The sequence below is a fragment of the Podarcis pityusensis genome (assembly GCF_964106645.2).
Source record: "Podarcis pityusensis genome assembly, chromosome: Z".
Classification (NCBI taxonomy): domain Eukaryota; kingdom Metazoa; phylum Chordata; class Lepidosauria; order Squamata; family Lacertidae; genus Podarcis; species Podarcis pityusensis.
Window position 1 is genome coordinate 12,327,573 of NC_138044.1, and position 25,103 is coordinate 12,352,675.

The window sequence follows — 25,103 nt, forward strand, 5'->3', positions numbered from 1 at the left end:
TGCTCTGGTTCACCAGAAGCGGCTTAGTCCTGTTGGCCACATGACCCGGAAGCTGTACGCCGGCTCCCTCGGCCAATAAAGCGAGATGAGCGCCGCAACCCCAGAGTCGGCCGCACCTGGACCTAATGGTCAGGGGTCCCTTTACCTTTACCATACCTTTCAAGTGTCCCTATTTTCCAGGGACAATCCCAGAATTATGAAAAACATCCTGGCTTCTGATTTGATCCCAGAATGTCCCTGTTTTGCCTGCCAGTGCTGCCATTAAACTCAGGAAGATGAGCCAGTGTTTGTTTGAAGCAATGGCAGTGATAGTTGTGGCTGCAAGGGAGCACCCCATTGCCTCTCCATGGCTGCTGCTGCTGCTGCCTGCCTGCCTCCTCCCTTGGGCAGCTTACAGCGGTTGCTGGAAAGCAGGCAAGGAGGAGAGGCCCAGCTCTGTGTAACACACTAACTCTGAGGTGCAGGCAGAGGGCAGGGCCGCCCAGGGCGGGAAGAAGGGAGGAGCAGAGCAGAGTGGGGGGAGTATTGTTTTTGTTTGGGTCTTTAAAAAATGCTTTGTACATGTGCGTCAGATTTTGGAGCTTTCTTAAATTTATTTATTGCTGGGGCCTAAAACAGATTGATTAGATTGATTCTATCCTAATAATTTAGGAGTTTCTGTACTGCCCTTTGCCAGGCAGATAACAGGCCAAAGGCAGTTTGCAAATTTAAAACATATTATAGAACACCACACTGAACTAACAACAATATCTGCAGACCAGCAATCCCAGTTATTCAGGGTTACAGAGTTGTTAGGAATTGCTGCTGTATTTATATTATGTAATTAAAACAAACCACTTATTGGTGGTTTTGTTTCCAGTTTTTATAATTTTTTATAATGGGTGTTTTATAGTTTTGTTTGCACTTAGTGTCTTGTAAACCGCTGCGTTAAAAAATTATCCAAATAAATTAAATTAAAGCCCAACCGCCTTGCTTATTTCAGAGGGGATGTGGTTCTTGCTAAACATGCACAGGATTGCCTTCCTAAGCATGCTTTTGGTAAATTAGTCTACATCTTTCTCTTGCTTTAAAAGAAAAAAGGAAGAATTTGTTTCCTGTGCCCGGGACCTTTATTTGCAGTGAGGTGCTGTGCCATTTAGTCTCTGCCTTTTGAGGTAGTCTTCTTTACCTGCTTATTAAATTGACATTCCCCAACACCCTCTCTCTCCTGAAATAAATCTGACATTTAAAACCATAAGGAGGGTTTGAAGCAGGCGAGGAGGGCTCGGTCTCCCGGGTGTTGATATTTCACCTATTTGAGCGTGTCCTATTTTCGGATGTGGAGTCAAAAATATGTGAAGGAAAAATGATATTCATTTTTTAAGATTTGACTAATGTTGTGAAGATACAAATCATTTATTTTTACTACCTATAAACTGTTTCAGCACACTGAAGAAAAAGCTATGCTAATTTATATAGCGTTGACATTTTATAATTTTCATGATTTTTTTAGATAAAGGATTTTATATTTAAAACTTTAATAGTCTAGTCTGAGTTCATTTATCTTTAATTTTTGAAACGGGGAGAGTAATTCATAACAGTAATTTTATTCCTGTAATGTAATATTCACTTCAGTTCATTTGTGCATTAAAATTCCTTTAAGACCGTTATTAATGATTTATATAATGAAATGTCATATTAATCACAGAAGTTTTCACATTTTATTATTCTCTTCCATGTTAATACTATCTTTATGATCTCTATTAATGTTTTATATCCTCTAATTTCAATTATAAATCAAGAAGATTTTCATGTTTTTGTTGGTATTTGCTTTTCAGGGGTGCCACCTTTAAAAATTTTATGTCTTTTCTCCCCCACCCACCCCACCCCCTACATGTGCAGCATAAAACATCTTTATTCATAGAAAGGTAGTTAATTATGTCTTTTGTTTATAGTAAACTTTCATTGACAAACTTATCGTCATAATATTTCTTTTTCAAGCTCAGAGACTTGAACGGCTACGGAAAGAGAGGCAAAATCAGATAAAATGCAAGAATGTGCAGTGGAAGGAAAGGAACACATCTTATTCAGGTAAGAAGAAAATGTTTTACACACACAAACACACGCGCATGCACACACACACACACACACACAAACTGTTGTTGGGTTTTTGTTTGTAATTGTTTCATTCACTTGGGTTTGCAGAAATACATGTAAACAAAAAAGCTCAAAGCATCTGATGAGGTCATGTTGATCAGGAAAAAAAGGAGTAGACCCACAGAAATTAATAAACATGTTAGTCTTGTCCTTTATTTTCAGTTGCTCTACTACTATTGGCTATAATTCTTATGGGTTTCATCCAGTGTTAGTCCTGCATAGAGCAGACTCATGGAAACTCATGAATGTGACTAACTCAGGTACATTAATTTATATACACCTACTCAGCTGAAAGGGAGACTCAGTCTAAATCACTGAGCCTCTTGGGCTTGCCGATCAGAAGGTCAGCAGTTCGAATCCCTGCGACGGGGTGAGCTCCCGTTGCTCGGTCCCAGCTCCTGCCAACCTAGCAGTATGAAAGCACACCAAAAAAGTGCAAGTAGATAAATAGGTACCACTCCAGCGGAAAGGTAAATGGTGTTTCCGTGCGCTGCTCTGGTTTCAGTGTTCCGTTGCGCCAGAAGTGGTATAGTCATGCTGGCCACATGACCTGGAAAAACTCTGCGGCCAAACGCTGGCTCCCTCGGCCTGTAAAGTGAGATGAGCGCTGCAACCCCAGCACTGCAACTGTCAGGGGTCTTTTACCTTTACTCAGCTGAAACCAATTGACCGAAATTAGCCATGTCCATTAATTTCCATGGGTCTTCTCTGACTAGGATCAACACTGACTACAGCCCTGTACTTTTTTTGCTTTTAAGCTGGTTAATGTTTAACTTTTAATCACAAAAAGGTCAGGGTGTAACTGACAAAAATCTAAATTAGTTGGAGATTAACCTTGCCCTCTCACTCACATTCCGATGGAGGTAGGCATTGGCACTCTAAAATGGATGCATCTGCATACATATGAGGCTCAGTAATCCAGATTTATGGGTTAGGTCCAGCATTGCTATCCCTATATTACAGATGAGAGGCCAAGAGTTCATAGCTCAATCTCTTAGCTAGTACAGTATGCCAACTCTCTCTCCTCCCTCCCTCTTTCTCTGAGGTGCCCTCATCAATATTTGAATTGGCTCCTAATGGTTGGCTATCCTGACCACTGTTTGGCGTGTGATATGTGGCTGGATTGTTGACTCCAAGCCTCTCTACTTATATAAGAGAATATATTAAGAGCTTGCTGGATCATGCCAGTGGTCCATGTAGTCCAGCATCCTGTTCTCAGTGGCCAACCAGATGCCTCGGTAGGAAACCCTTGAGCAGGACCCAGGCACAGCAGCAGCACTCTCCCTTCCTGCGGTTTCTGGCAACTGGTATCCAGAAGCGTTGCTGCCTCCAACTACGGAGGCAGAGCGTAGCCATCATTGCTAGTAGCTAGGATAGCCTTTACTTGTTTTCTTTTATAAGTTGGTGGCCATCAACTTAACAATTGCCTTCTGTGGGAGCGTGTTCTGTGTGAAGAAGTCACTGTGGTATAGTGGTTAAGAGCAATAGACTTGTAATCTGGTGAACCGGGTTCGTGTCTCCGTTCCTCCACATGCAGCTGCTGGGTGACCTTGGGCTAGTCATACTTCTCTGAAGTCTCTCAGCCCCACTCAGCCCCACCTTGTTGTGGGGGAGGAAGGGAAAGGAGAATGTTAGCCGCTTTGAGACTCATCAGGGTAGTGATAAAGCGGGATATCAAATCCAAACTCTTCTTCTTCTTATCATCCTGAATCTTCCCAACATTCAGCCTCACTGGATGTCCACAAGTTCTAGTGTTATGAGAGAGCAGGGAGAAAAACTGGGGAGTGCTACAAGGGAGGGGGGAATAAAACCCCTGCATGTTGATAATATAGGGTTGCCATATTTCAAAAAGTTGAAAATTGTTGAGCGCTTTTTTTTAAAGGAAACCCCCAAAATTGTTGAGCTTCTTTTTGCAAAAAAAGGCAGATACTCTCCCTATATTGCCTGCTGAAAACAATGTTATTTCAGCAAGGCTACATATAATTTTTTTTTATTTTTTTACCAACTTTGTCTATTTTATTAATAATAATTTTATATTATTTTTGTACACCACTTAAGGATTTTTAAAAAAGATAAACACTTCTAAATAAAATAAAAGTTCAGCACTGCCAACATAAACCATGTAAACCAACATTCCCCAGTAAACCATGGTTTGGCTTGAAGTGGATTTGCCAACCATGGTTTTAAGAAAACATTGGTTATCATTACCAAGAGTTGTTTACCATTGGTGGTAACTGAATTTGGAACCATGATTGGTGCTGGAAAGGTGAAGGGAATTTGCTTTAGAGAGAGATGAGAGAGCCTGTTCCAGCTGCTAGTTCATAATTTGCAAATGGAGGTTTTCACAGAGTTGGTGATTAAGCCTGCACTGGGCCACTGCGTTGTGTAGCAGAAGGGGAACTTGGCCAAATTAAACTACAGTGCTCATCAGTTTCCTGCCCTCCTCCTCCTCTCCAGCCTTGTGTTGTTATCCTGAACAGTCCCAGAATTGCACAAGGTTTCAGCTCAGGCAAGAGAACTCAACCAAAACAGATGCCATAGTAATCTGCAGAGGAGAACTCCAGAGATGCACTCGGGGTCCGTGCCAGCAGAGGAGACAATAAAGCAATGCCTCCCTAGTGCTTCCTGAGGAACAAAACTACATATTGAAACACTCACTCCTCTCACCAAAGCCAATGAAATGTACGTCTTGAGCTCCAGGGGACTCGAAGCTTTCCAAAAAGGCCCAGGAAATAACTTCACGCCATGCTGCAAGAATATAATTGCAAATGAGATTTTATTTATTTATTTATTTATTTATTTGCCTATTTTGGCAGTGTGTGGGGTATGTGTGTGTGTGTGCGAGAGAGAGAGGGGGGGGGGGAGAGAGAGAAAAAGAGACTTCAGAATAAGCATAAAGGGTTTCACACAGCATAACACGTACCTGGGATACATAATGACATTTTTGTGCTGTCTTAGTTCAGGGAGAATTTAATAATCTTGCACGGCCCTGTTGGGTATCTTTATTTTATTTCCATTTCCATTTCTCTCTTTCCTGGTGCCCGCACCTGTGCATCCTCCATCTCCATATCCCAGTCAGAGCTGCTCCCGGCTCCCGAATTAACCGGGAAGCCATAACGACTTAGCCGTGATTTGACAAGTTTTAATTTTGCCATTTAACGAACGGCTCCCCCCTCCCCGCGACACCAGCTTTGGAAGTCCCCACTCAATCTGCCTTCGGCAGCAGTTCCAATCCTCGGGAGGGGCAGCATGTAAATCTTTGGGACGTGCACAAATCCAGGCAGGCGAATAAAGAACGGAGACAGAGCGGGGCAGATTGAATGCTGATCCACCAATAGTGATTGATTGAGTTTGGGGGCTGCTTCGCTCCTGGAGCAGATGTGGAGCAAAAACTCACTCACCAGATACAGTTGCTGTTCAGAGAAAGAGAGGCCAGCACTAATAGGTGAAAACTCGACAGGTCTTGATTTTTTTTTTTATTTTTGTCATCCATCCTCATTTTTTAGGTATCCTTGTCATGTCAACTGGTGGGGTGTTTCTTCTGATTATGCTACAGCAAGGTCCCCTCCCCACCACCCTTTCAGCTTTGATTGCATACATAACCATTTTGTATTTTTGCTAGGGTTAGGTTACCCCTTCTCCACATCTAAGCCACACCTTACCTATCATTTATTTATTTATTTAATGCATTTATGTCCCATGTTTCTCCCAAGCTGGGATTTACGGCATATCGCAAAATTTAAAAGCAACATTGTAAAAAAAGAGGGAGAGGTAGAGAGGAATAAAACCCAAACTAGTTAGAAATAATAATTAGAATTTATCGGAACACATTTGGAACCAGCAATTAAAATCCTGTTTGCCCTGTGATCAGCATCACCTGCACCTAAGTTTCCAAAGGTCTTTCTGAACAGGAAGGTCTTAACCTGCCAGCATAATGGTAGCAAAGAGGGAACTAGTCTAACCTTTCTTGGGAGAGAATCCTGCACTATGGGAGCAGCCACAGAAAAGGGTGTCACCACCACCACCATGCTTCACAAGTTGATGGGACTGAAAGAAGGTGCCCACCCAAGTATCCTAGAACCTCCCCCCCCCCCATCTCTGTGTATCTGTCTTTATCTCTTTGTCTCCCTCCCTATCTCTCTCAACGCTGCTTGGAATCAGCTGCTTGGTGGTGACAGCAAGCCTACCTTTCCAATGTATTGTCAGAAGCCCTCTTTAAGGAGCACTGCCAACCACCTCTCTGCCTGCCCCTTGCCTGTGATGTCACATATGACATCAGCTGTGAAGCTGGTGTGTGTGGTTTTGAAAAAACAACAACCTTATGGACCCATTCCTGTATTAGTAAACATTGTTGTTGCTGTCTTCACACAGTGCATAGTTCAACTATGGATCATTTTGGCAGTCAAAATGATCAAGGTCATGGAGCAACCTCCCTTTGCAAAAAGCATTTTGGGACTTTTATAGTTTAAAGAAAAGAGGCTACATGACAGAATGGCATGCAGAAAGTGGTCAGAGAAAAGTTTTTCCCTCTCCCAAAACTAGAGCTTGTGGACATCCCATAAAGCTGAAGGAAGATTCAGGATAGACAAATGAAGTACACAGCACTCAGTTAAACTATGGAACTCACTACCACATGAGGCAGTAATGGCCACCAACTTGGATGGTTTTAAAAGAGGATCTGGCAAATTAGTGGAAAATAAAAGTGCTATTGGTAATAGCCATGATGGTTGTGTTCCGCATCCACAGTTTAACACTAAACTTGGCGATACCCACAGGAGAGGAGGGTACTGTTGTGCTTGGGTCCTGCTTATGGATTTACCAGAGGCATCTGGCTGGCCACTGTGAGAACAGGATGGTGGACTAGGTGGGCTATTGGTCTGATCCAGCAGGTCTTCTGTTGTTGTTGTTGTTGTTGTTGTTGTTGTTGTTAATACCGTATTGGCCTGAATATAAGCCTCACTTTTTTTCCAAATTCCGACTGTGAAAAGTTAAAGTGCGGGTTAAATTTGCAACCTTACAGAAATGATATCACTGCTGAAACAGAAAGATGGTAAAATGGAACAGGTGTGAGTGCCTGCGGAATTTTAAGGGCGCAGCTTATATTCGGGTATTGTCTCTCCCCCCCCCCCCCTTGAATTATAAAGGTGCAGCTTATATTCGGGTACAGCTTATATTCAGGCCAATACGGTAATAATGTTGATATTGTTTTAAAAAATATTTAAAATACTTTTATAAGAGTAATGCTATTAACTATACTAGTAAACAGAGACTATGCTACTTACAGAAAGTAAAGACTATACTATTAAGAAACAAAGTTGTTTCAAGTCTCATGTCCATATCTTATGTCCCAGTATCCCACAAAATAGCTCCATGTTCCAGCAGAATTCATTTTCTGCAACCTTCCTTCCCTCCCTTGAACTGGCTCAATCAGCTTGTCCATTTCCACCAGACATTGTAGTAACCCCTCCCTCTCAGTTGCAGCTTGTCAGCTATCAGCAGAAGACATACTAGAGGTTTCAGTCCTTTCCCAGCCATATCGTCAGTTAACCTAGAACAAAATCGCCATCGGATTTGCTCTTGACACGGTCCCATTGTGTCAAAGACGTATTTATTTTGTATTTATTATACCATTTGATTGTAATGAAGCCTCAATGGTCTCTTCTATTTGCCTCCAATAGTTAGTTGTTGCTTGCTCATTTTGTCTTACCACAAGGTCCCAGGGCAGGCTACAGCAATTTAAAAAGAAAATATTAGAATTTGGCCTGTGGGCCAGAGGTTCCCCATCCCTGGTTTACGGCACTGTTTCATAGGTTTGTAGGGCCTGGATTTGTATAGGATCAGGAGATAGCCTGGGTTTATATAGGGCCTAGGTTTGCTAGTGGACCTTAGGTTTTATTAGGGCATAGGTTTATAGCCACCTAGATGAGGTTTCCCATATTCAGTAGCATCTCTTGAAACCATGGAAAGCTGCTTACAGTCAGTGTAGCCCATACAGAGCTAGATAGAACAATGCCCTGGCTCAGTGTAACACAGCTACTTCTTTTCCTATGATTATGATTGCAGTGCCTTTTGGAATGCATGGAACACAGAAAACATTTAATTACTACTGGGTGTTGGCTTCGCGATCTGCTGCTTGTGATCCTTTTACCATCAGATCCCTCATTCAGGAGGGGGGAAATTTTCAATACTTTCTGACATATCTGGCTTCTTTTTAATTGCAGCGGAGGAGCTGAGCCTGCTGTTTGAGAAGAAGAACTTCAGGGTGAAGCCTCAGCGTGCTGCTACGAAGCCATCAATCCTCTCAGTACGGCTGGAACAGTGCCCCCTACAACTGAACAACCCATTCAACGAATACTCAAAGTTTGATGGCAAGGTAAGTAGGAGAGAGAGAGATCAGTGCCCTCCCTTAAAAAGAAAAAAAAAAACCCTTGTATCTGGAAGTCTTCCTTGCGTTTTTCCAATCCAAATTCTTTCCAGATTTTAAAAATACTGATGCTCTGTGGGTGGATTTTGGCCATTTTAGAGACTACAAAGGTGACTGATGTGGGCAAACAGTCCAGGTTTTAAGCCCTTGCAGGGATTTTAAGAAATGAATAAATCCTGTCTTGTGCAGACTTGTCCTGGGATACTGGGATACTAAAGAAGGATCACTTCCTGTGTGCACCAAACCCCATAGCCAGAGGTCTTCTGGAGAGACCCTGTGTTGCATTGATACCTTGGAACGTAGGAAGCTGTCTCATGTCTAGCTCAGCATTGTCTATAGTGGCTGCAGTGGCTCTCTGTGGTTTAAGGCAGAAATCTATCTGGAGATGCTGGGGATTGAAACCGGGACCAAAGCATGTGCTGAATGTCTGCAATTCTTAAAAGAAATCAGAATTCTAGTCCTCGTGATACTGAATACAGAGGCTGAATCAAACAGGAGCATTGGAAGCTGCTTTATACTGACTAACTCTGTTGGTTCATCTAGCACGGTATTTGTCTATACTGGCTGGCATCAGCATTCCAGGGTTTCAGGCAAGGAGCTCTCCCCACCCTTCCTGGCAGTGTTGCTGGGGAGTGAACCCAGGTACTCTACCACCCTGAGCTGTGGCCTCTTCTGCTGGCTTGCCTAGCCGGAGGAATAAATGGAAACTTTCCAGACCACTGTGAGGATCAGCTCCCTAGCCTGTGGATTATCACGCAAAAGGAGTGGGAGCATTTTCTGTTAAGGTGGAGAGCCACATTAGATATGCATCAGCCCTAGGTTGCCAAAATCTTTTATTATTTTGCTGAATGAATGTTTACCATTCAGTGCATTACTGTTTGCACCACATTTTGTTGGTTGCCCCAAAGCCAACAAAAACAGTTCCTTCTTTGCCTTTTATTTTTGTCCTAAGCTCCAGAAGGGCTGAAATGGATGGCTGTTGGTCTCTCCAGGAAAGGAAAGGGTTACAAGTGACAACAGACAGAGCCCATCGCTTTCTGTCTTCTTTTTCCGGACTTAACTTTTACGCCTGACATTTGGATAAGACTTTGCTCTAAGGAAGGTGGAAAGTGGCTTTTCACTCTCTGTGAATTGCTGATAACACAGATGCGTTGAGCTAAATTGCAAAATCCCCCTGTTAAGAGTTGCTCTGTGGAGTCATTGGACTGAATTGAACTAAGTTTACTCAGGGTAGGCCAATTGAAATTAATGTGCCTACGTCAACCATGTTCATAAATTTCAATGGGTCTGCTTTAAGTAGGATTAATATTTGATACAACCCCATAACTACTCAATTTCTGCTCTCTGTAAGAATAAGGGTCCATACAGGTTACATACTCTTCAGGTTACAGACTCCGCTAACCCAGAAATAGTACCTCGGGTTAAGAACTTTGCTTCAGGATGATAACAGAAATCACAAGGAGGAGGCGCAGCGGCAGCAGGAGGCCCCATTAGCTAAAGTGGTACCTCAGGTTAAGAACAGTTTCAGGTTAAGAACAGACCTCCAGAACGAATTAAGTTCTTAACCCGAGGTACCACTGTATTTGTTAGCATGCTGAGGGAATAATGCCAATATTAACACATTGCCTTTCATTTCAAAAATAAATACTAAAACAACTGTAATCCCAGTCTAAAACCCTGGAAGAGAGCTGCTGGCAGTCAGTGTGGACACTAATGAGCTGGAAGGACCAGTGGTCCAAGTTGGTATAAGGTAGCTTCCTAGGTTCTATGATCCTGTGTGCTAATTAGCATTTACCTGACCTATGTTATCTCTCTGGCATGATGAGTGATAGTGGGGCAGCTTTTTCTTTCACCAGGGTATGCTTTGGTCAGCCAACATCGTTAGATTGTGCTTGTCAATCCAGCATAGGTAAATTTGTGTAGCTTGCGCAGGAGAAATTGGAACTTTCCAGGCTGCTGCAAGGACAGACTCCCATATACTCTGCAAGTGCAAACTTGGCGTTTCAAATGAGATGGAATTTTGTGGTGCTTGGCGACTTAACGGAAAAGGAGAAGAACATTCTTGCCTACAAAATGCATGATTTCCTACCCACCGTTGCCAACTAGCTGGCAACAATGAATTTTGGGCTTCTCTATGGCCGATCTAGTGTTTATTGCTTTTGTAATTATTATTAATACTGCACACCCCTCACTAGCAGGTCCCCAGGGCAGGTTACAACATTTTAAAGGTCAGTATTAAAAACAGTTAAAACAAATTGCAGCCATAGAACTGGGTGCTATAAACACACAGGACCCGCCTGCCAATTTCTGAGAAATTTGCAACAGAAGCTGCTGTTGAGTAATGGAATTGTGTTTGATTTCTGTACAAAAGAGCAGCCAAATGAAAGTAACCTCAGGGATAATAGGCAAAATGAATAGTATCCTGTGAAGCCCCAAAAGTTTGTGGTGGTGAACAGTGTTTTGATCAAGGCAAAGAGGAAATACTTGTGCATATGTGTGTGCCCTCTCATCCCAAATAAACTAGAGTTTGGGGAAATGAAGTCCATGATGCAATCAAAAAAGGAGGTGGTCATCTTCTCCGCCTGGCTCCTTTTCAGTTTGCAAACTCTTGGACAATTGGAATCAAGTCAGATGCTCAGTAGGGTGGAAGGGAAATTCATTTGGTCTGCGCTTATTGATTCAACTGACCATAGTCACACCTCTTGAACTAATATACAGATTGGAATGTAATGATCCTTTGGCTCAGGCCACATGCACACCATGCATTTAATGCACTAATACCACTTTAAACAATTGTGGCTTCCCACAAAAAATCATAGGAAGTGTAGTTCATTAAGGGTGCTGAGAGTTGTTAGGAGACCCTTATTCCCCTTCTAGAACTACAATTCCCAGAATGCTTTAGCAATCAACCCCTCTTCTCAGGGAACTCTGGGAATTGTAGCTCTCTGAAGAGAATAGTGCTTTAAATGTTTGGTCTGAATGTGGCCTTAACCACCTTGAAGGATTTAAAAAAAAAAAAAAGGCTGTGTATAGGCCTTAACATAAAATTTTAAAACAAGCAAAGTCTTCATTCTTAGCTGAGCAGTAGTTATGGAAATCACCATGCTGCAGCAAATGTGTCCTGGCTTCCTTTTCGTTATGTAGTCTTTCATTATTATTAATACTGTACTGTTACTGCTACTACCTTGTAGCATGCTTGTCACAATTGCATCAGAGCCAACATTTTAACAACACTCTCCCTGTTATCGGTGCTCTTCAGTGTTTTTAAGATACGAAGGTTGCTGTTCCCCCCCCTTTTTTACATGCTAAGAGATGTGTTTTTCTGCAAATATTCATAATTCTTTTCCTGGGAATAGTACGTGCCTGATTTGCATAATTAACTGAGCTACTCTGGTTCCCCTGGGAAAGTGGTGCCTAATTGGGGAGAGATGGGGGAGTCTATTAAGGGGGGCTTTGGGGCCTAATTAAGCATGGTTAAAAAAACCCTACTTAATTATGTATTTACTCTAGAGGCTGGGGTGACTCTTGAAATCCTCTTTTAGATTTGGAACCAGAGCTTTTGATTTCTTTTTATTATTATTATTTCCTTTAAAAAAAACCCTAAATCATTATTAGAAAGTTTCATCTCTCGTGCTTGCCAGATAAAATCACAGTTGTGTTTCTCTGGGAGAGATGCAAGGGATTAGTGTGGCTTGCTCTGTGAACAAAGTTCTCCACCAGCACTAATGAGCCCAGTTCTTTAAATGAATTTAAGTGAAATAACATCAATTTTTGTTGAGAGGTTTGCTGTTTTTAAAAAAGTAAATCACAGCTACAGACATTGCATATCTTTGCAGACTTACAGTCCAGATTGATAATGTATGTTAATAAAGAAATAGGAATTCCCTGACAGCTGTAGGATTCGACAGGCCAGAAGCAACTATTGGGGTGGGGGGTGGGCAGCCAAGCCAGCTTGTCAGGCCAGAGGCCCATCTAGTCCAGCATTCTGTTCTCACAGTGGCCAACCAGATGTCTGTAAGCCTGCAAGCAGGGCCCAAGCACAAGAATGCTTTCCCCTCCTATAGTTTCCAGCAGCTGCTATTGAGATATATTATTGCCTCTGACCATGCAGGCAGAGATAAGCCATCATGGCTACAGTATTGGATAATGCATTCAGAAAGCTTCTCTGGATCACTCTGTGCCTTTTATTGGTGCCTCTGCCCACTGGTCTTCTGAAGATCGGCCTAGGGCAGAGGTTTTCAACCTTCTTGAGTCCACGGCTTCCTTGACCAACTATGGCACCCCTGTGGGGCTCAGGACCCAGTTATGTCACCCCTTGCCTGCAGAGCTGGCCACCTGTCACCCATTTTCGAACACCCTCCCTTGTGGAGTGTTCCCTCAGCCTCTTCTCCTCTCCCCTCTACTTGGGAGTCCTCCAGGCATCTACCACAGACGCCCCTGCTCTCTGAGCTGCCTCAGCTCCTGGCAACCAGCACCCCCAGGCAGCATTTGCCTGGGGAGTTTGTAACCAGGGCTGCTGCAACAAACAGCTGTGCAAGCCTTTGGGAGGCAGAGATGCGAGAGGGCATCAGAGGAGGGAGGGAAGGAAAGAGGGACAGAGGCCAGTGCTGCCCACACCACCCCTGGCCATCATTCAAGGCATCCCAGGGTGCCACGGCACACTGGTTGGAAACCACAGGCCTAGGGCAGTTCATGCAACAGTCTAGGCCACACTGTTAGCCTTCTCCTCTTCCATGGATTGTCCAATCCTCTTTTAAAGCCACCCAAGTTGTGGGCCATCACTGCCTCCTGTGGGAGCAAATACCTTATTTTAATTATGCAATGTGTGTGAAGAAGTACTTTCTTTTATCTGTCCTGAGTCTTCCAACATTCAGCTTCATTGGACATACATGAGTTCTAGTGGTATGAAAGAGGAATGGAAAAATTGTTATCTACATGTCCCGCCCCCCCCCCCCAATTTCAAATTTTCTGATCTTAATCACGATTTGGTGTAAGAAGCCATTTCTTTATTCTGTAGCATAGAGCTTTGGGGTGGGAGGGCTTATCTGCTACATGCTACTGAGAATACAGTGGTACCTCAGGTTAAGTATTTAATTCATTTCGGAGGTCTGTTCTTAACCTGAAGCACCACTTTAGCTAATGGGACCTCCTGTTGCCGCCGCGCCGCTGGAGCACGATTTCTGTTCTCATCCTGAAGCAAAGTTCTTAACCTGAAGCACGATTTCTGGGTTTGCGGAGTCTGTAACCTGAAGTGTATGTAACCTGAAGCGTATGCAACCCGAGGTACCACTGTATCTGTGTTCTAATGTCCACAGGTCTTTCAGCAATGACCAGGTTTTATCATTGCTTTTTATTGATTTTACATGTTCCATATCTTTATTTATTTTTAAAATGTGCTGTAAGTAAGTAAGTATGTCTTTCCATAGTATTGCTATAATTTTTTGGTGTCAAACTTGAGCAATGTATATATAAAAATCAACAATAAAACAAACCCAACCTCATGATGATCTGACAATGGATTTGAACCTTTTCTAGGGCAGGAACGGGGGCCGCAGGGTCAACAGAACCCACCACACCAGGCCAGCTGCCAGGCGCATGTGCATGAGGCGCACAGGGTTCATGGAGCCCTTTTCTAGGGTTGATTCTAAAGGTGGACTTAACAGAGTTTGGCCCTTGGTGCCCAGGGCAGGTGGGGAGGTGCTTTTCTTCCTTTCTCTTTAATGAAATGTCTATGAACCAGCATAAAACAAAACAACAACTTCTTTGTTAGAAACTGTTTTTAACAATGAGGCTGGGGAGTGGGGGGGGAGGGATAATTCATGAGTACTAATTGCTTGGCTGTTAATTTTCATAAGTGTTGATAGAAGCAGTTCCTTAAATTAAACTTTGTTTAAAACGTATCAAGGGAAATATTCCACAATGTCGGGCCTGAAGTGAAAATTAATATGAATGCTGTGGCAATTAACACGTACTGGTTAATAGCTTTTAGCAGCATTTTGGGATGATAGACCTTAAATACATTTTTCGCATGCTGCTCTTGTTCCAGTTGCGTTCCAGTTATATGTCTGCATAATTATGAACCATTTCCCCCCCACAATTTCAGATATTAAATAGCTTTCCTAAAAAGAAAAAGGAGGGGGGGAAATATCCACACCAGAGTAAGAATGGAGAAAGGAGGCACACTGTAGTGTGTAACTGCTTTTTTTAAAAAAAAATTGCCCGAGATGTTAATTTGACATTTTAAAACCTATTGTGCAAAAATTAGAGGCTTTAATTTCCATTTCACATCATGAAGCATTTCTGCCCTAAATAGGTGTATCAAAATCAAACATGTTTATTATTTCTTAAGTGCCTGTAAAAAGAAAAAAGAAAGTACCATATAATACAAAATTATTTTTCTTCCATATTGCAGAGAAAGCTGAAACGTGCTCATTAGAAATGCCTTCAAAATCGGACTTGAGGGAATTGTGGGAGAGGCTTTACCCCCCCTCCCTCAGGACACAAGACTTTTAATCTATTTATTTGGGTTCAAGTTTATAACCTTACTTCCTGAGCCAAATGTCCACTCAACGTTCGGCTTACAGCATCTTAAAATAAAGCAAGATCGCAAAGATTAAGTATTACAAAACAGTAAAACCAACAACAGTAAAACAGCAGGATATCTGAGCCTGATTCAACCATGTCTGTTTGTGGGAGTGTGTGTGCTTTTGTTTGTACTGTACCAGTTTAGACGCTTCGCCAAATCCCTCAGCCCAGTATACCTGAAGGAGCATCTCCACCCCCATCGTTCTACCCAGACACTGAGGTCCAGCGCCGAGGGCCTTCTGGCGGTTCCCTCACTGCAAGAAGCAAAGCTACAGGGAAGTGGCGCCCACCCTGTGGAACGCCCTCCCATCAGATGTGAAAGAGATGAACAACTATCTGACATTTAGAAGACATCTGAAGGCAGCCCTGTTCAGGGAAGTTTTTAATGTTTGACATTTTAATGTCTTTTTAATCTTTGTGGAAGCCGCCCAGAGTGACTGCGGAGACCCAGCCAGATGGGCAGGGTACAAATAATAAATTATTATTATTATTATTTATTAAAACACCATCACAAATGGAAGCAAGGGACATTCACCTTTCTACACGCAAGTGTGGTAGTGCAGCTCTTCAACCACTGAGTTGAGGCTTGTAGTGAATGGCATTTCCCCGTTAGACTGGAGAAAAGGAGCTGGTTGGAGATTCTGTGCCAATTCCTCCTGCACCCCCTCCCTGCCTCCAGAGCAGCATAGGAGGTATCACTGGTAGGTGCAGAATCACCACCCACATACTCGTCTGGTGGATGGGTGGGGAATCTCTCTGGGGCCCACGTTTCCTCTGTGAATGGTAGGAGACCTTGAAGCAGCCCTGGAAGTCCTTGAAGTGGCCAGTATCCCATCTCTCAGCAGGTCCAGGAACAGGCAACAAGGTTGGAATGGGGTGGAGTCTGCTGTGATGTGATGGAAGGAGCGATGGCTCAGCTTATTTCAATTCACATATGTTTAATTATGAGTGTTCCATCCAGATTATTGCAGGAATTTTTGTCTAAATGTGCAAAACTCATTGGGCTGCATCCAGATAAGTTCCCCTTGGAGTAGTCCCATCGACGCTGATTTGCTTAATTAATGTACAGTGGTACCTCGGGTTAAGTACTTAATTCGTTCCGAAGGTCCGTTCTTAACCTGAAACTGTTCTTAACCTGAAGCACCACTTTAGCTAATGGGGCCTCCTGCTGCCGCTGCTGAGAGCACGATTTCTGTTCTCATCCTGAAGCAAAGTTCTTAACCTGAAGCACTATTTCTGGGTTAGCGGAGTCTGTAGCCTGAAGCATATGTAACCTGAAGCATATGTAACCCGAGGTACCACTGTACTTTTTTCAGAACAATTTTTATTAAAGCCTTTTCATAGGAGAAAAGGATTTTTTAAAAACTAATCTAGATAGGAACAAAATCAGAGAAAGAAGAAGAAAAAGAAGAAACACAGAGCCTTCTCTCAGAGTTAGCTCTTCATCCTTGTCTGACACAGAAAGAAATGGACCCTCCTAGCTCTCACATGGGAGCTCCCCTTTCTTCTCTCTGCCTCCACCCTGGGAGATCTTCCCTTCCGTGTCTCTCACGCAGGGTCCTTCATTAAGTCCCTTCAGTGACCCATAGTAGAGGACACACAAATAAAATAAAATAAAAATAAAATAGAAACAAAAATGAAGCTGGGGGAAAAGAGGAGAAAACAGGAATATAAAGATAATAAAAGAATAAAGACAGAAAACAGAAAAATAAAATAGAGGAGACTTCAGATTCTCTGTCTGCCAGTTATATACAAAGATTATTCAAAATATTCAAAACATTCATTCCAGAATGGTATCCCACTGTTCCTCCTTCTGCTAGGCAATATTTCTCCAGTCTTCAGATCTAGACATCTCAAGTTCATTCATTTTCCCTTCCATGGAAAAAAGTCTAAAAGGGGTTCTCCAGTTGCTATCAGTAATTGTCAACAATAGTCTTCCTTCAGTCCTGCATAGTGACTTTATATCTGATGGTGAAAAACAATAGATCCTCCATCTTTATTCAAACAGGAGTCTCCCCACTCTGGTCATATATTAAAAGAACGATCCATCATAATTTACTTATGTTATATTCCTTAATTCACACGCAATTCAATATCTTCCAATCCCAATTCCTGTTGGCCATGAGTTTCCATCCTAAATTAGGGGGGGGGAAATCCTTCCATTTCCTCCTCTTCCATTCTTTTTCCAGACTTGTCGCAAGAGGTTTGTAGCTTTCTCCTTCTGATACACAGTCTCCACTTTTGCAGCTCTATCACTGCCAGCTCAGAATATTTCTTAATCTCTTGCTCCATGGTTTCTTTCATTCCACTTCTCCAACACCACAACTTCACCCCAAATTGCCTCACTCCTCCAGGCACCAATATAAAGAGTCTCTCTATTTTGTCATCCACTACTTCCATTTTTAGCACTCCACTTTCCTGCTCTGGAAGTCTTCCATCAACATCATTCTCTATAGGCTCTGTGATCTCCTCAGCCTCATTTTTCTCTGGTCCATTTTTATTCACCATTTTATGCACCCCAGCTCTAGCCTCTCTCAGTTGCTCACCCAGTAATTGCTGCATGATGCCAACAGTCAACGGGGTGTCTTATTCTTGTTGTCTTATTCTTATTAACAACTCACTCTGCTTATAGTCTCTGCTTTAAAAACATGTTAACCGTCTGCTTATCTGACAGTATTCTTTTCTCACAGTAGCATAGAAAAGCTAGTTTCACTTTTGCAATCAGCACTTTCAGAGAGACAGTTTTAAAAAATAAAACAAGAAATTTCTAACAGCTGGATCATGCCTTAGCCATTTAGAATCTTTCTTTGGTACAAACAATTAAAACAGGCTTTTTGTTTTACTTTCAACCTTTGAATGATTGTCTCTCCTTGCGCCAGCAGCCGACTTGCATTCCAAATTTCAACTGCCAGACAGAATCACCTCAATCGTAATTTATCAGTGTCTCAAAAATAATTTTAAAAAGGGAGGTTTTACCAACCTGAAAGATTGATCTTCAGGATTATTATGTGGTATTTCTGCAAAATGGAAGTTCCTTGCTCTAAATAACTCACCCCGTCTGGGTCCCCCTAAAAACATGGTGTGTAAGGCAGCTCTTCCAGAGCATTAGAAGTTATTCCCTTTGTTTTCTATCTTCAGAGCAAGAATGTGATAACCAAGATTTATGTATCATTAATCACCACATAATTATCTCCGTCGACTAGAGATATTTAGTCTGCCGTGATTCCTTCCGGAAGTCAATGTACTGTGTGTGTGTGTGTGTGTGTGTGTGTGTGTGTGTGTGTGAATCTGCACTGAATATAGGTAGTGCTGAATACAAGATATTTATGTGCCCCAGGCTCTTAGGTGGGATATATACTGGAGTAAATAATACTAATACTAAATTTAATTAATTGTATTTTTAATATCTATAAGGCAACTCAATAACATTCTCTAGGTGACTCACAAGCATAAAATGATAAAATACAGTACTTAAAATACAGTATGATCAAACACAATATGATTCACAAGTATAACCACATTAAACAATTTGCAAAAAATATCATACTCTCACTGTGTGTCTACTTGGGAAAGCCAGAGAAAGCCAGAGGTGCATTGGGACCCAGCTGATGACCAGGTAGAGGGAGAAGCTGCCCAAGAAGGTATAAACCTTCCAGTCTCTCCTGGGCCTTTGCTGAGATAGTAATTCCATATCAGGCTCCCATGAGCTCTACAACTGAGCAATGCGCCTTTCCTATTACCCATTCAGTTCATCACAGCGTGCAATACTGGTCTTGGGCTCAGGAGCTGTGGGGGAGGTATAATTTCAAATACCACCTTCTCTCACATGCAGCAGCTGAGATCCTCACAAGAGGGCCTTGTCTTGATCCCCACCACCAGCACCTTCAGAGGTTTAGACCATGGGCTGCCGGGCAAGAGGACCTTTTTTGTGATGGCTTCCAGATTATGTCACTTACTGCTTAGGCATGTTTGCCCAGCATTGTCTTTGTTGCCTTCTAAGTTCCAAGTGCAACCCATCCTGTCCTCCCATGCCTTTAACAACATTTAGAGGATGACAAGCCTTTTCAGTATTATTTATTTATTACACTATGCCCCCAGGGCAGATTACAACACAAAAACACAATATTAAAAACAATTTAAAACAACTTACAATCACAAAAATAGGGTGAGTACCAAAAATATACACATCAAGTGTCAAAAACCAAGGTAAAGAGGTGCTTCAAACTGTAATCTTGCTTTCCAAATTCTTGCTGAGTTTTACTTGCAGGGTCCTCTGTTTTGGCTGCTTTTATTTTTGTGGTCAAGTAGTTTGTTGTGTGTGTGTTTAAGTGCTTATTCATAAGCTTCCTTGAGCCCTTTTGTCTGAAGGCAGAAACCATTTTAAATAAATGTATAAAATGCAGGTCACAGGCCTCCTGCCTAGATGTAGCCAAATCATTTTTTATGCTACTTTCACCCAGTGGCCTTTCTGAACCCTTTTCCCCCTTGTTTTTGCTCCTTTGCTATTCAGATCTAAAACCTTCTAAAAGAGGTTGCATTTGAAAGCCAGTTGCATCTTTCTGTTTTTCACACACACACCCACACACCCACACACACCCCGCCAGCAATGTGAAAAACATGTTACTATGCAACAAGGATTTCTTGTGTGAGCATTTAGCTGCAATTCATTTTAATTGTCCTTATGAAGTTAAAAAGTATTAGTGTCAGATAAAGATTCATCACTGCTGTATGATTTAAAGCTGGGACTACAGAAAGCAGGCATGTGTCCTGGCAGCTGTTTATACAAGGCGCTGTCTCTTTTGACAGCAGTTAAAAAGTATGGTTGTGGTAATCAAATTGTGATGCCAGCCTCTTGGAGGCTAGCCCCAGATTGAGTTAAATACACACATATGCACACACTGTATATCTATCTAAAGTATATGTACGTGTACACACACACACACACACACACACACACACACACGGGGCCCCTGCTCATTCCATTTGCCAACCCTTCCTCCAATCATTTCCCCCACATTAACCCTCTAGTCTAGAACTTCCTCTTTCCACTCCCTGCAACTGCTAAGCTCGCTTTTCACCTTCCAAACCTCGTTTCTGAAGCCAGTTCTCTTCTATTCTGCCTTCACCTTTGCTTCCCTCCTATGCCCTGACTTCATGCAAATCCAGAATTGTGATTAGGTTCTAGAAATCACCCAATGGGGGCTGTGTGATGACAGCTTTACGTGTATATGTTTATATGCTTTACTTTTACGTATATGAAGAAAAATGTTTCTGTGTATGAATAGACATATGACTAGATATATACTCTTATACTTATATATTTTTAAAAACTGCTACCTGTTTTCAACTATCCAATGCAGAAAATAAAGGGTGTTTCACAAATGGATCAACATAGGTACATTGGAAGCTGCCTTATCCTAAGCCAGATCCTCAGTATTGTCTACATCAAGGCTGGGAAACCTTTGGCCCTCCAGATCTTGCCAAACTGCAACTCCTGTCAGCCCCAGCAAGCATCACCATTGGCCATTGTATGGGAATTGTAATTCAGAAACATCTGGAGGGGCAAAGGTTCTCCAACCCTGGTCTACTACACTGACTGGCAGCAACTCTTCAAGGGTTTCAAACATGGGATGTTTCCAGCCCTTCCTGGAATATGCTGGGGAGTCAACCTGAGACCTCCTACATGCAAAGCAGATGCTCTGCCACTGAGCTGCGACACTTCATTTCATGTTTCTGATTACCTCAGCAGCACATCAGACCACATGTTGTCCATACACATTGTGTTCTGTATACCCAGAGACATGGGGATGGTGGCATAGGTGCATCGGTTGTGTTCCTTTGGCCTCAAGCGATGCTCAGTGGAGTGAAGATAACATAGCTATTACTTGAGGAAGAACAGGTGAAACCCTAACCACCACCCTCACAGACACAGCATACATTTAAAACACATGACTTTCCCCAAAGCATCCTGGGAACTGAAGGGTGCTGAGAATTGTAGCTCTGAAGTAAGGTGTGTATGCCGCCACACACCATTGGTGTTTTTTGTGGACTCTGTTTTTAAACAAAGCCTCGACAAAGTTGAATTTGCAGTAATAAGTGTCAGGCGTCCCTTGACTTTTCCATTTGCTGGATTTTGTTCTCCAGTTTCGGAAGGATTTAAAAGCACCTCCCTTCAGTTTCCACTTAATACATGACAGTTATTTGGAAAGGGAGCCAGCTTAACAAGATCTCTCTCTCTCTCTCTCTCTCTCTCTCTCTCTCTCTCTCCATAGAGTGCTCAGGAATAACAATTGTATCTGGTTGTAAAAGAAAATCAAGGGCTGGAAGGCATAAATTTGGCACAACATCAGGCACTGTGATCAATTTAACCAGGGTAATAGAGCACAGGCACAAATGGAAAATCTGCCACAGAAGCAGTATTAGTGGTTTGGATGGCTGGGCCAAGTTGCCTCATTTAACTCACGCACCACCACCAATTTTATGAGATTGATTGTGGCTTCCTTGATCCTTTCTGCTTGGTACTTTTGTAATTCAGTCTTTTGCCTCCCAGACAGTAGCTTTTAACCTATGTAGTTGGGGGAGGGGGGTATCAAGGGATTCCTTAAAGGTGGGTGTGAGGAACTGCCACATGCTGCTTACTGGCCTGCCCTATCATTAGGCCAGGGGTCGGGAAATATGTGGCCCTCTGGATATTCTTACTCTTCAACTTCTCTCAGCCACAGTCATCATGGCCAGTGGTGGAAGATGATGGGAGCTGTGGGTGCTCTGCTTTAGGGGGCAGATCAGTAAAGGTGGGACAAACCTCCCCTACTTCCATTGGTCATCCCCTAAAGTGCTGTGCTCTCAATTCACGTATGGCAATGGCGTAGTCTACTTTGAGGAGATCGCAAGTCTAAAATATACATCTTTAGGATAATGGCAAGATGCTGGTTTTGTGTGCAGGTCTCTTTTTGAAAGGCTCCCTCTGCCTCCCAAAGGTTGCATGGAATGAATTTGCTCTTGGTTTCCAGTGAGCAGAGGGCTGAAGCTTTCATGCTCTGCCAGGTTTTGATGAGGGGTTTAACAATTGCCTTTTATGTCCTTAATACTTGGTAATTTTCATGGTTGTATAATTCCCTTGCTAATGATTGTATTGAAGAGTAGCTTTTCAGGGGATGGAGTAAACTTTCTTGAGAATCTTTCTGCTGGAAAGAGGAAGTAAAAGTGTGTTGGGGGGGATTAATGGGTTGGTGTTTTCTAGGAAGGCCACTTTCTAGGTCTATATGTGGAGTGAGCTTAGAAATGGGAATCCTCACCCAGGACCTTCTAGTTTCCTAAACCTTTACGAATGATGATGATGATGATAAGGATAATGTAATGAGTATGGGTTGCTCGTGTGTAAGTTGCCGCCTCTCCTGGCTATGTTGCCTTGTTAAACCTTTCTGTCTGGACAGCCCTTCACTTCGTGGCTGCCTCAGTCGCTAGCAGAATCCGTCAGTGGGCGTTTCTTAAACCTTTTCCAACATAAAAGTTGTTTGACGCCAAGTCTCCTCCTACTCTCCCTGCGCGGAAGCCTTCTGCGCAGGGAGGGTGTGGGTAGCGGAGGACCCGTGCTCTCCCCGCTGGTGTCCGGTGAAGAGTCCTGGAGCCCTCTCGCCGATTCCCCCATCTGCCCCCCTTTATCCCTGGTGTTGCACTGATTTGCTTCCCCATCTGCTGAGCTGCCTCTTTCCCTGCTGGGCCCTTCTCCAGCATCATTTGAGAGCCTTCCCTCCGCCTCTAGCTCCGATGTCAGTTCCCTGACAGATAAGGATAATCCTTTGGTCTTCCAGATGTTGTTGGACTACAGCTCCCATCAGCCCCAGCAAGCATGGCCAGGGATGATGATAATTCAGCAGCAGCTGGAGGGCTAAAGGTTCCCCCACACTTCCTTTTCAGAAACCCTTTGCATACTTCTAGTTCTTTTGTTGCTTGCAAATGACACTTTAGATTTTTTTTTTTAAAATCATTTTTTTTAAAAAAAAAAACACCCTTCTTAGTGATACCTTGGAGAATCACATTCAACAGCAGCCTTGCAGATCCTTTTTTTTAAAAAAAAATATTTATGAAAAGTTTAACAATTACAGAAAAAGAGAAAAAAAACAGTAAAAAATTGCAATACATTACATCAAAAGAAAATAAAAACCAGATTAAAAAGGAAACAATGCAGCACAACAATAAAAACAAAAAAAGCAGAAACATTCAAAAACACATCCAATATTCCTTATCTTTACCTTTCATTTACCTGTTTCATCGACCTCCTCACACCTCACACCTTTTTGTATTCTAGTTCAGTTAACTATTTCAGCAAATTCTTTCCATCTTTCTCAATTTTTGTTCTATAATTTATCTTAACAGTCTAACCTTTAATTTTTCCATATTTACCCATTATCAATCAACTTTTACTTAAATCTTTATTACATTTCTGTTAAAACCATATAGCTTCATTCCAACATCTTTCTAACATTCATTAATTTTGCAATGTTTTTGTAAATATACTTTAAATTTTTTCCAATCTTCTTCCACCAACTCTTCTCCCTGGTCTCGGATTCTGCCAGTCATTTCCGCCAGTTCCATGTAGTCCATCAGCTTCATCTGCCATTCTTCCCTGGTAGGTAGATCTTGTGTCTTCCAGTGCTTTGCAATGAGTATTCTTGCTGCTGTTGTGGCATACATAAAGAAAGTTCTATCCTTCTTTGACACCAATTGGCCGACCATGCCCAGGAGAAAGGCCTCTGGTTTCTTCAGAAAGGTATATTTAAATACCTTTTTAATTTCATTACAGATCATCTCCCAGAATGCCTTGATCTTTGGGCATGTCCACCAAAGGTGAAAGAATGTACCTTCAGTTTCATTACATTTCCAACATTTGTTATCAGGCAAATGATAAATTTTTGCAAGCTTGACTGGTGTTATGTACCACCTATAAATCATTTTCATTAAATTCTCTTTTAAGGCATTACATGCCGTAAACTTCATACCAGTGGTCCATAATTGTTCCCAGTCAGCCATCATGATATTATGTCCAACATCTTGTGCCCATTTAATCATAGCAGATTTCACCATTTCATCTTGTGTATTCCATTTCAACAGCAAGTTATACATTCTTGACAAATTCTTAACTTTAGGGTCTAACAATTCTGTTTCCAGTTTTGATTTTTCCACCTGGAAGCCTAATTTTTTATCCAAATTATATGCCTCCATTATTTGATAATAGTGGAGCCAATCTCGTACTCTATTTTTTAGTTTTTCAAAACTCTGCAGTTTTAATCTGTCTCCCTCTTGTTCCAGGATTTCCCAATACTTCGGCCATTTGGCCTCCATATTAAGTTTTTTCTGTGCCTTTGCTTCCATTGGTGACAACCATCTTGGGGTTTTATTTTCTAACAAATCCTTGTATCTTATCCAGACATTAAACAATGCTTTTCTGACAAAATGGTTTTTAAACGCTTTGTGTGCTTTAACCTTATCATACCACAGGTATGCATGCCAACCAAATACATTGTTGAAACCTTCCCAGTCCAGCACATCCGTGTTTTCAAGAAGCATCCATTCTCTCAGCCAGCAAAATGCGGCTGATTCATAATAAAGTTTAAGGTCTGGCAGGGCAAATCCACCTCTTTCTTTAGCATCTGTTAATATCTTAAATTTTATTTGAGGTTTCTTGCCCTGCCAGATAAATCTAGAGATATCTCTCTGCCACTTCTTGAAACAGTCCATTTTATCCAAAATTTGCAAAGTTTGAAACAAAAACAGCATTCTTGGCAATACGTTCATTTTTATCGCAGCAATTCGGCCTAACAATGATAACTTCAAATTTGACCATATTTCTAAATCCTTTTTCACTTCAACCCAGCATTTTTCATAATTATCCTTAAATAAATTCACATTCTTAGCAGTCATGTTAACCCCTAGGTATTTTACTTTCTTTACCAGTGTT

At 42.1% G+C, this 25,103-nt stretch overlaps 1 protein-coding gene and 1 long non-coding RNA gene across 14 annotated transcripts in view; both read left to right on the forward strand.

Moving 5' to 3' along the window:
* MAPKAP1 (MAPK associated protein 1) overlaps window positions 1-25,103 on the forward strand; it is a 181,462-nt gene that overhangs the window by 21,643 nt on the left and 134,716 nt on the right. For all 13 annotated transcript variants that reach the window (XR_013981354.1, XM_080989600.1, XM_080989603.1 and 10 more), the window contains exons 3-4: window positions 1,981-2,070; window positions 8,358-8,509. Coding sequence is in view for 12 of the 13 variants with exons in the window: in XM_080989600.1 (XP_080845726.1) it covers window positions 1,981-2,070; window positions 8,358-8,509 (242 nt within the window). In the remaining variant the exon portion in view is untranslated. The remainder of the gene's footprint in view (window positions 1-1,980; window positions 2,071-8,357; window positions 8,510-25,103) is intronic.
* Window positions 13,477-15,242, forward strand: LOC308468172. The gene is made up of 2 exons (XR_013981508.1): window positions 13,477-14,249; window positions 14,973-15,242. It is a non-coding gene; the product is annotated as an uncharacterized lncRNA (long non-coding RNA).